The sequence below is a fragment of the Pongo pygmaeus genome, chromosome 9 (genome assembly GCF_028885625.2).
Source record: "Pongo pygmaeus isolate AG05252 chromosome 9, NHGRI_mPonPyg2-v2.0_pri, whole genome shotgun sequence".
Lineage (NCBI taxonomy): Eukaryota > Metazoa > Chordata > Mammalia > Primates > Hominidae > Pongo > Pongo pygmaeus.
Genome location: NC_072382.2, coordinates 109765910 through 109778074, shown reverse-complemented (window position 1 = coordinate 109778074; position 12165 = coordinate 109765910). Strand labels below are relative to the sequence as shown.

Below are 12165 nucleotides of genomic sequence, written 5' to 3'. Positions count from 1 at the left end.
TTGGGAGGCCGAGGCAGGTAGATCACGAGGTCAGGAGATCGAGACCATCCTGGCTAACATGGTGAAACCCTGTCTCCACTAAAACTGCAAAAAATTAGCCAGGTGTGGTGGCGGGCACCTGTAGTCCCAGCTACTCGGGAGGCTGAGGCAGGAGAATGGCATGAACCTGGGAGACGGAGCTTACAGTGAGCCGAGATTGCGCCACTGCACTCCAGCCTGGGTGACAAAGTGAGACTCTGTCTCAAAAAAATAAATAAAAACAAAAATAAGTATTTCACAAATTTTCAAATATATCCAAAATGTGAAATGATATGTTTTACATTTTTTACTTTTTTTTTTTTTTTTGAGACAGTCTCGTTCTGTCGCCCAGGCTGGAGTACAGTGGCACAATCTTGGCTCACTGCAACCTCCACCTCCCAGGTTCAAGCGATTCTCCTGCCTTAGCCTTCCGAGTAGCTGGGACTACAGGTGGGCGCTGCTACACCCGGCTAATTTTTGTATTTTTAGTAGAGACAGGGTTTCACCATGTTTGCCAGGCTGGTCTCCAACTCCTGTCCTCAGGTGATCCACCCACCTCGGCCTCCCAAAGTGCTGGGATTACAGGCGTGAGCCACTGAGCCCGGCCCATTTTTTACTTTTATCTGCTATAAAATTTGAATTTTGTTATGACATAGCCTATCTTAGTTGATGAATATATTAATCACTTTCAGGTTGGAATTTTTTTTTTTTTTTTTTTTTTAACCTCTTCCAGGCATATAGCCACATGCTATCATCAGTGGAAAAGCTACATTCCTGACTGCTCTCATTTTGAATTAGAATTTGAAGTCTAATATAAATAAGTGGGTTACTTGTCATATTTCTGATTCCTAAGGCTGGCTGAGATTAATTTACCTTCAAATTTAAAAATATACCTACTATAAAAATTTTAATTAAACTCTTTGTAACTATTTTATAATACAACATCAACATTTTCTGGATAGGTAAAAGCTTTTATATTACATTTTTATTTTGCAAGAAAATAAATTATACAACTTAAAAAATAAAATCCAAAAATTAAGCAGTTCATCAAAATATTTCAGCCTACTGCATACAGAAACTGCTACCACTTAAAATTGTACAGCATTATCATCTCAGTATGTAGTGGCACACATTCAAAATCGTATAGACCATATGAGGATAGATTACAACTTAGGAACTAAAATAAATTTGTTCAACACTCCAGACAACATATAGTGTAGATGACAGGAAAGCTCTCATGTAATGTTTATTTCACAAACATGACCTTGGAAGAATTCATAAGACAGCATCCCAGTCACTTACATGAGAACAGAAAAACCAGCTTGAGTTTAAGATAGCAAATCTTTCTGTAAAACTAGCAAATCTTTCACCCAGACTGAAGTTTTAAAATTTGCCCTTTAAGCAGTGCTAGAGACATCTTACTGCAAATAATGCAAAATACTTTTTAACTACTCAGGTCATATTTTCTATTAAATTTAATAAAAAGTAAAAGAAAGAAAGCTAACATTTCATTTTTGGAAGGTTTAACATTTATGCACAAAATAAGAGCAAGAGACGTAAATAAAAAAGTTGACAGAACTCAGGGACCCCTCCAATAAATGTAAAAATTGGAAGACTTCAGAATTTATTTCAAGATTCTCATTTAATCATTGGAATAGTAATATTCTAATATTTATCTCATTGTGACCATCAAAATTTTTCTATATTTTTACTTCCTAAACTCTGTCTTATGTCTACTTACTCCAGCAACGAGATGGCAACACAAGTTAACGTTTTCCAGATGGGATGTCTCCGTCTTTAAACTAGAAAATGGGTATTCAGAGGTTAAGATAGCCTCTGAAGTGTCTTATTGCCATACCACTAATTTTTAAAAATTAAATGTATTTTTTTTTTTTGGAGGGGGAGGCTGGATTTTCTTTTCCCTTAACTGCAGGTTTTATCCCTGCTCGGCACCAATTTTAAGTGCACATTGGAGAGAAGAGATGTGAATAAAGGATGCCAACTGTGATTCCAGACCTTTACAAACTGCTGGTAAGATTTTTTTTCATTTTTTTTTAAATTAGCAAATCTAAGTAATTTAATTTAAATTAAATCTAATTTAAGTAATTTAAATTAAGTAAATTACTTAAAGAAAATTTAACAATGGCATAGGCACCTTGTCAACTAAATGGTTTTCATAAACACCAAAAAGTAGTTAAAACTTTTGTATACATAACCAAAAAAAAAAGAAAAAAAGAAAACTGTACGTTTACAGTATTTGCTGCTGTTCATTCCCCAAAATACAATTAGGACATAATTCGCTATTAAAAATTTACAAAATTTAATAAAAAACTTTGCTATGAATGTAGTGTTACCCACTTTTGCATTAAATTCGCCTTCATAAATCAAAACATCATGACTCTCATTCTTAAATTAAATGACCCAAAATTAGAAGTTCCAAAAAAGTTCTGAGAACAATTATGGTTTAAAACAACAAACCTAAATTTTTTAAATGGACGGCAATTTTTCCTGTTTACTCCTTTGGCATTCTTGTATTGGGACAAGCAAATACGCCAATGCTGAATTATCTGTTAAATATAAGGGCCACAATTACTACAAAATTATTTCTTCTAAATTCCAAATATACCCATTATGAACAGTCACCTAATTAGAGAAAACTGTACGTACTAATTTTAGTTTAATTCTTCACAATATGCTCGGTCTAATAATTGACATTTGCTACCTTAAAGTGTAAAATTTTAAACAAAATTCTAATTTCCTATGAGTTTCAGAACAGGCATTCGGCTATACTCAGCAAAACTCTAAATGTTTTAAAGTTGCTTTCCTTCCATTCAGCAGGCAGTTGACAAAGCCTCTTCGGATGGGGACAGATCCTATGAAATGCTCTTGAAAGCACTCCACTGTAACATAATACTGTATGCCTTTCTGTACTCCGTTTCCTACTATCTTCAAAAACCATACTTTAAAAATATTACTTAACATCAAACAAGATATAAAATAATTTGCAAGAAAATTTGAAACGTGCACCACAATGAATAAAAACCCACATTGAGCCATTCTTTCCCCAAGGGGAATAAATTTTCTCTTTCAAGTTGTTCACGTCCTCAAGTCCTAAAATTTCCACTACTCTGGGTATTCAGTTGCCAGCAACTAGGTAAGTTGCTACTTTGGATAGACTGAAAGGAACATGGTAAATGTTGCCTTCTGATGATTTTAAAAATGTTTATTTTTAAAATATATAAATATATATGTACATATATTTGGCAAGTTTACTGCTCGTATTAAGAGTGCAACAATTTTGCTTCTGTTTTTCAGGTCTTATGTTGTGGTTTTTCTCTTACCCCTAGGTGACTGATTCAAACCTGAGGCTACAAATCCCTAATCATGAGACCTTAAAATACCAAAATACTTCTATGCTACAGATGAAGAGATCAGTTACGTAACTATATCAGAGCAGGAGCTTTCTGTGTTGTTTTTAATAAATTCAGATATGGCATAATAAATATTAGGTATATAAACATTAAGTGTGTTAGTAAACACACAATATGTTTAGTAAACACACTTAATATGTTTGTTTTGCTATTTTGGCTCTGCAATCATAATGACCTACCTATCTCCATAAATTTTTTAAACGATTGAAGCAACAATTAATATAAGCTTCACTTTTCAAAACAAGCTCTCCAGCCATATTTAAAAAAAAAAAAATCCTTATCATTTAACAACAACTAAAATAGCAGTCTCCTGCTTAAAGAAAACCAACATTTGAAAGTTGAAAATATTTAATACCATTTTTAGGTCACCATTAAAATCCAGTTATTATACTGAGCAATGTTTGAACAATTTGATACTATTAAATACTTAACTTCTCACCTACATCTGCCGTTTCCCAATGTTGCATTGACCAGCTCACTCTTTTCATCAAAAGAAACCAAGAGTGCTATTTCTAGTTTTAATTGCATTTTTTAAAAACAAAAGATAACAGCATTTTTCAGTGCATGAATATCTGAAGATCCTTCCTTGTGCAAGTACATTTTTTAAGAGAGGAAAAAAGAGAAAAAAGCAACAAGAACCCCGCCCTCACCCTTCCCAACTATATTTCTCCTGGTGGGTACAAATCAAATTCACTTTTAAAAGTTGATAATGGGCTCTTCATGAATGCAAGTTTCTCCACAAAACAGCATGCTGTTAAAGAGTGTGCAACATGAAGGGAATGCCATCATGCTAACTAATGTGATTGGCAAAATATAGTTGTTTTTGTAAGGTAAGGCAGAGATTTTAATATTTATGTAATCAAAGTCCAAATACACCTTTCTCCAGCACAAACTTTACAACTTTCTGCCCAAGCACTCCAAAATTTGGGTTCTAAATATTGTCCATGATATTCAAAATTATGCCATATATATGAAAGTGTTGATATCAGATTCATCTCTTCTGATGTATTTGTGCTCTATTAGCCACTCTATTTGCTCTTTTATCATTTTCTTTTGTGGCAAGAACATGTTTTTCAAAATTTCTACTAATTCAGTCTGCAGCTGAGCATTACTAATTTTCTTTCTCATTTTCATTATTTGTATGATAGCTTCCTAAAAGAAAAAATAAAAATAAAAGTGCATTAATATATGAAATTATTTTAAGTACAACAAACCGAAAAATGACTTTTTATGCATATTCATCCTCTATCCAACATCTACCCAAATGAATAATAATCAGTAGGGGATTAATGTTGAGACTAGTATCTTTTACTTAACAAATAAAAACATCTTTTATTTTCTCATGCCCCATAAAAGAAAATCTGCTTATTGGGGTGGGGGGATAGGGGAGGGATAGCATTAGGAGAAACACCTCATGTAGATGACGGGTTAATGGGTGCAGCAAACGACCATGACACGTGTATACCCACGTAACAAACCTGCACATTCTGCATATGTATCCCAGAACTTAAAGTATATATTTTTAAAAAATCTGACTATAGAGATTTTGAAAAATAAGGAAAAGCAAAATTACCTCTGCTTCTCTGCTGAAAGAAAACTACACCTAACGTTTTAATATTATTTCCTTCAATTCCTTTTTTCCCATGCCATTCACATTCTTAAAAGTTATCTTACCTGTGAAAACAATGTGTATATAACCTGGTATCATGTTAAACATTAATTAAAATATAACAAACCCCTTACACCGAATTTTTCCCTTGTATTCAGTTATTTCTTTGTATGGCAGTACAGGTCAGGTGGGGTCTGTTTTAAAAGTCATTAAGTAGTACTCTTTATATATTTACCAGATTAATTATATTTGCTACAAATATTATCTTCAGTTTATATTGACTCAATTAAATGTTTTTAAGGTTTTTTTTTTCCTTCTTCTCTTTAAATACAGAGACAAGGTTTTGCTATGTTGTCCAGGTTGGTCTTGAACCCCCAGACTCAAATACTCCCCTGCCCCGGTCTCCCAAAGTGCTAGGATCACAGGTGTAAGCCACGATGCCCAGTCGTTTTTAAGTTTCTAAAGAAATAAATCTTTTTCATCTAGGTCATTTTATCAAAATTTTTCTTGATGATTTCCTTAATTACTGTTAAGTTTACAATAAGAGTTATCAGAAAATCATTAAATATTCTTTTCTCTTTTACCTTTTCCAGTACAAGCTCTCTCTTTACCCAACAAAAGGCATGTATATGCCGGGTGTGGTGGCTCATGTGTGTAATCTTAGCACTTTGGGAGGGTGATGTGGGTGGATTGCTTGAGTTCAGGAGTTTGAGAACAGCCTGGGCAACATGGCGAAACCCCATCTCTACAAAAAATACAAAAATTAGCCAGGCATGGTGGCGTGTGTCTGTGGTCCCAGCTATTCAGGAGGCTGAAGAAAGAGGATTGCTTGAGCCTGGAAGGTGGAGGTTGCAGTAAGCTGAGATCGCACCACTGCACCACAGCCTGAGACCCTGTCTCCAAAACAAAAGGCATATATCTATCTTAGCACAGATTAGAGTTTGTTGTAAAATAAATGTCAAAATAGAAAAAGAAGTAACATTTGCTTTTAACATTTAAAAATATAATTTTGCTGCAAATCAACAGACTTGGGAGTCAGGCACTATTCAGTAAGAGAAAAACTCCTTCAACTTCCCCTGTATAGATATGATAACCAGCCAGGGAGGGTGGCTCATGCCTGTAATCCCAGCAACTTGGGAGGTTGAGGTGGGCGGATCGTTTGAGTCGTGGAGTTTGAGACCAGCCTAGGCAACATGGCGAAACCCCATCTCTACAAAATATACAAAAACAAATTAGCTGGGTATGGTGGCATGCGCCTGTGGTCCCAGCTACTCAGGGGGCTGAGGCAGGAGGATCACTTGAGCCTGAAAGGTAGAGGTTGCAGTGAGCTGAAATTGCGCCACTGCACTCCAGCCTGGGTGACAAAATGAGACCCTGTCTCAAAAGAAGAGAAAAATAGGCCGGGCATGGCGGCTCACGCCTGTAATCCCAGCACTTTAGGAGGCCAAGGGGAGCAGATTACGAAGTCAGGAGTTTGAGACCAGCCTGGCCAACATGGTGAAACCCATCTCTACTAAAAATACAAAAAATACAAAAAATAGCTTGGCGTGGTGGCAAGCACCTCTAATCCCATCTACGCAGGAGTCTGAGGCAGGAGAATCATTTGAACCTGGGAGGTGGAGGTTGTAGTGAGCCAAGATCACACCATTGCACCCCAGCCTGGGCAACAGGGTGAGACCCCGTCTCAAAAAACAAAACAAAACAAAAATAAATAAAAGATATGATGACACCAGAAGGTCAAGTGAATTCCTCTCACCCTTGATGGTATTCAGATACCAGGCTCCTGATCATCATAAATTGGGGTTTATGTCAGGGGTTCAGAGAGGAAGAAGGAAGAAGGAAAGTGTGTTCCTTCAGGCACCTGAAGATTACAGGAACCCAGAGGAAAAGCAGAGGCATTTGTAAACATCCCAGTTTCTCCTTAGATAGAGGTGAAGGTGGTAGTTAGAGAACCTAAGAGGAAAAGAGAGCAGAAGGACACTGGCCCTGGTCCCCATTTAATATGCTGGAGGTCACTTAAAGAGTAGCATAGTATGAGGGAAATAATCTGCACTTCTGACTCTCCCTCAGTTCCCAAGTGTGACAGCAAGAGTTTCGAGCTAATGGACCTGCCGCAGGGCCTTTAATGACAGGGCAAGGTGATCCTGCCATTATTCTGCAGAGAACAGTGACAGTGTGCCATGTAGGCCAAGGAGCCACACAGAAGATGTAGTGGAGTCTCAGAGGCTTCAAGAGCTCAGTAAGAGCAGGGGAAAGAGAGCAGGGAAGAGGCCATGGGGCCCTTAGCAACTAGAAAAAGAATGAACCATAAATTCACCTGCTATAGACAACAGCAGCAGTTACCAACAGAAAGCCAAATTCCCAAAGATGATAAACAATATATCCAGATGCCACCTATGCAAATAGCAATCAATGGGGATGAGTGGAGTAGGATCAGGAGGAAATAAAGTCTGAGCATTACCTAAAGACACCTTAGATTATTGGATTGTACATAATTATGGGTCACATTAAGACAAAACAAAAGGACTTCAATTTCTCTGCACATCTTACCATACGACTACACCCGCTTATACATTTCAACTCCTTTTTTTTTTTTTAAGATGGAATCTTGCTCTGTTGCCAGGCTGGAGTGCAGTGGCGCGATCTCCGCTCACTGCAACCTCCGCCTCCCGGGTTCAAGCCATTCCCCTGCCTCAGCCTCCTGGGTAGCTGGGACCACAGGCATGCACCACCACACCTGGCTAGTTTTTTGTATTTTAGTAGAGATGGGGTTTCACCATGTTGGCCAGGATGGTCTCGATCTCCTGGCCTTGTGATCCGCCCGCCTTGGCCTCCCGAAGTGTTGGGATTACAGGCGTGAGCCACCATGCCTGGCCACATTTCAACTCTTTACTCCAGGAGTTTATCCTGGCCTAGCTATGAATATCTTCTTACTTTTCCTCCAAACAGAGAAATTTCCCAACACCACTTAGTGAATAATTCATTTTCTTTCCATAGGTCATAGAAATTATTTCCTTTATTGTATAAATTCTTCTATACTTACAGAGTAAGGTTTTTTGGTTGTTTTTGTTTGCTTTTTTTGAGATGGAGTCTCACTCTATTGCCCAAGCTGGAGTGCAGTGGCGCAATCTAGGCTCACTGCAACCTCTGCCTCCCAGGTTCATGCAATTCTCCTGCCTCAGCATCCCCAAGTAGCTGGGATTACAGGCGTGCGCCACCACAGCTGGCTAGTTTTTGTATTTTTAGTAGAGACAGGGCTTCAACATGTTGGCCAGGCTGGTCTTGAACTCCTGACCTCAGGCAATCTGCCCGCCTCGGCCTCCCAAAGTGCTGGGATTACAGGTGTGAGCCACCGCACCGAGCCTAAAGTTATTTACTTCAATTAATCTTCTTGCCATACTGTTTTATTTTATTACTACAGATTTTTAAAATATTTTAATATTTGGCAGGGCAAGTTCCACCACTACCACCTTTTTCTTATTTTTTTAAGTTTCTCCATCATTCTTACTTATTCTGATAAAAAACTGAGACTCAATTTGTAAAATTCCAAAAATATTCCTAGTTGAATTTTCATATGAAATTTTAAAATTTTGAACTTGATATTAATATCAGAAAAACCAATCTTTTATGTTATTCAGCCTAGCTGCCAGGTGCGGTGGCATGTGCCTGTAGTCCCAGCTACTGGGAAGGCTGAAGGAGGATCGCTTGAGTCCATTAAAAAAAAAAAAAATTTTTTTTTTGTTTAAGTTATTCAGCCTTATAATGAAAGAATATAGTTTTTCATGTTGAGCAAAAAAAGTCAGACATAAAAGTACATACTGTCTGGTTCCATTTATATGAAGACCTAGAACTGGCAGAACTAAGTGATGGTAATAAGAATCAGCTGGGGTAGGCGGAGAGCCTGCCTGGAAGCATGGGGAGATGACTGGTGTGACACAAATGTTCTATATCTTAATTGGGTTATGTTCACACAGGTATATATATTTATCACAACTCACTGAAAATTATACTTTGAAAGATACATTCCATTGTGTCTAAATTACAACTAAAAATTTTAGCAACAAAAAAAGAGCTCAACCTTTCTATTTATTCAACTCTCCTTCTGAATCTCCCAGTAAAGGGCCACTCTTTTCATACAGCTCCTACACAGTACTTTTTAAAATGTGTATGTATTTTTCTTATTTTATTTTCCTTTTATTTATTGCTACATAGAAATGCAATTGGTTTTTATTCATTCATCTTTTCTCTGCTACATTATCCTATTACATGATCTATAGGTAATACGCATTTTTAATCTTTTCGTCTTGTTTCATATTTTAAAAAGTACACTGGGCTAGGCACAGTGGCTCACACCTGTAATCCAGGCACTTTGGGAGGCCGAGGCAGGCATATTGCTTGAGCCCAGGAGTTCAAGACCAGCCTGGGCAACATGGCAAAACCCTGTCTCCACTAAAAATATAAAAATTAGCTGAGTGTGGTGGCACATGCCTGTGGTCCCAGCTAATCTGGAGGCAGAGGTGGGAGGATCCTTTGAGCCCAGAGAGTTGAGGCTGCAGTGAGTTAAGATGGTGCCATTGCACTCTAGCCTGGGTAACACAGTGAGACCCTGTCTCAAAAAAAAAAAAAAAAAAAAAAAAGAAAAGAAAGAAAGAAAGAAAGAAAAAAAAAGTACACTGGCCAGAAGTTTCAAATAGTATTAAATGAAAATAGTAAAAGTTGAAAAATTTGGTTTTAAAAGGACTATTTCTAAAATTAAAAATAATCATGGGCAGGTGTTACTTATTATATTCAGAAGGTCTTAATCCTAATCCTAGTTTTAAACTATTTTTAAAAGAAGAAATGAATATTAGAGAACTTTTTTGGTTCTAAATAAGTTTCCTAATTTCACATTACAATGGAATGTGAAACTGGAATTCATATTTCAACTGGAATGGAAATTTTTAATATATTTTTAAAAAATTGATTGAGACAAGATCTCACTTTGTTGCCCAAGCAATCCTCCTGCCTCAGCCTCCCAAAGTGTTGGGATTATGTGTGGGCCACTGCACTTAGGCCCTACATGCTTTTAAATTCAAAAAAGATTTCAAAATTTAAAAAACAAAAAAAAAACTAAGGTTTTTTTTAAACTTCAGACATTCTGTCAACATTACAAACCTGGGTTCTTAGTATTCGTAGTTGAACTATTCCTTCATTCTCTTCTTCTCTCATCCTTTCTGTAGTGAGCTGCAAACGTCCAATCAAGTTGATTTTACCCCTTTTCTGAACCTTTGCATTTTTTCTACAAAAAGAATTGAATCAAATATTTTATGGTGAAAAACACCTTAAAAATCCTATTATAGCAACAATGTCTGAGAGAAAAGATTTAAAAATATGCTAAAATATCAGAACTGTTTAAAGGTTAAATGACAAATAACCTACATATTGCTTTAAAACAAACTCTATGTATTTTCCTTAAACATGATAACTAACCTGTTAACAAAACCAGTGATTACATTCTCTATAAAAACAAAAGTTAATATTTTATATTGCCATGAAAGTGACTAGCTAATTGAAGATATATGGGTTATGATTCAGTGTTACCGCCTAACTGGGTCTTAACCAAAAAAAACAAAAACAAAACAAAAAATGCAAAAAACACTTTCTCTGAATAAAGTTGCTTTAGAGCACAAAAAGATATCAACCTGAAAGATGAAATGCAATACAGTATAATGTCAGAGACCAAAAATGTATCAATGAAAAATATAGAAAAGAAGTAAACATCTGATTAATATTTTCCATAAACAACTAAATGATCTAAGTTTAGACTGATGACAGTATGTAATGTTTTAAATATAATGTAAGGAAAACAATTATTTTTCAAAAAACAAAGTGCTAAAATTCAAACAAGGTGTTTTTATTTTAGATCAACTAACGAGCTTACATTAAACTGAACTCCTGGTTCACCGAGAAGAGGGTACCTTCTGTAAAGTCTTTGGGTGAGTTGACTTGAGGTTCATACAACAAAACTTGCCGTTTGAGTTTTGGGAAAGCTACTAAAGACTATGAAGAATAAGGAGAAAACAATCAGCATCTATAAACAGTATGGAATACTAAGATCAATTCTCCCACATAATCAACATAGGCAAGAAAAAGATTACAAACACAAACTTAAAATGTTTGGTACGTCCATGAATATAACATTTGAATGCATAATGAGGAAAGAGAGGAGGTGAAAAGAGTTGGTTATGGGAAAGCAATAAATGCTCTCTTTACAGTAAGACAAGAAACTGGGATTGGTCACACAGGACCACAGTAAACCCCATCTGCCAGTTATATACCAGCTATTTCCTCCATAGGTAATAATTAATTTTGGAACTTCAGGCCAAGTGCAGTGGCTCACACCTGTAATTCCAGCACTTTGGGAAGCTGAGGCAGGCAGATTACTTGAGCTCAGGAGTCTGAAACCAGCCTGGGCAACACGGCAAAACCCCGTCTCTACTGAAAATACAAAAATTAGCCAGCGTGGGGCATGCACCTGTAGTCCCAGCTACTTGGGGGCTCAGGTGGGAGGATCGCTTGAACCTGGGAGGTGGAGGTTGCAGTGAGCTGAGATTGTGCCACTGAACTCCAACCTGCAGGACAGAGCAACACTCTGTCTCAAAAAAAACAAAAAAAAAACTGGAACTTTTAAGAAGTCTATGGAGTAGGAATAAAATGTAGTTGTGAGCAGGGGGCTAATGAATACAATCTACAAGTCCTCAAACAGACCAAAGTTTTCTTCTAGATTTTTGATTATCATAAAATCTTTGAACACATTCTCAGTATAAAAATTAAGTATGTATCTGAGGCACGGTGGCTCAGGCCTGTAATCCCAGCACTTTGGGAGGCCGAGGCAGGCAAATTACCTGAGGTCAGGAGTTTGAGACTAGCCTGACCAACATGGTGAAACCCCGTCTCCACTAAAAATATAAAATTAGCTGAGTGTGGTGGCACGTGCCTGTAATTCCAGCTACTTGGGATGCTGAGGTAGGAGAATCGCTTAAACCCTGGAGGTGGAGGTTGCAGTGCACTGAGACTGCGCCATTGCACTCCAGCCTGAGTGACAAGAGTGTCTCAAAAAAAAAAAAA

General features: G+C 37.0%; 1 protein-coding gene across 1 annotated transcript in view; it reads right to left on the bottom strand.

Annotated features, from left to right (window-relative positions):
• Nucleotides 1-968: 968 nt before the first annotated feature.
• Nucleotides 969-12165, bottom strand: part of CUL5 (cullin 5) — a 99998-nt gene continuing 88801 nt past the window's right edge. The window contains 3 exon segments of the mRNA XM_054438734.2: nt 969-4601; nt 10213-10336; nt 10979-11097. Coding sequence (XP_054294709.1) covers nt 4407-4601; nt 10213-10336; nt 10979-11097 — 438 coding nt within the window. The 3' untranslated portion in view covers nt 969-4406.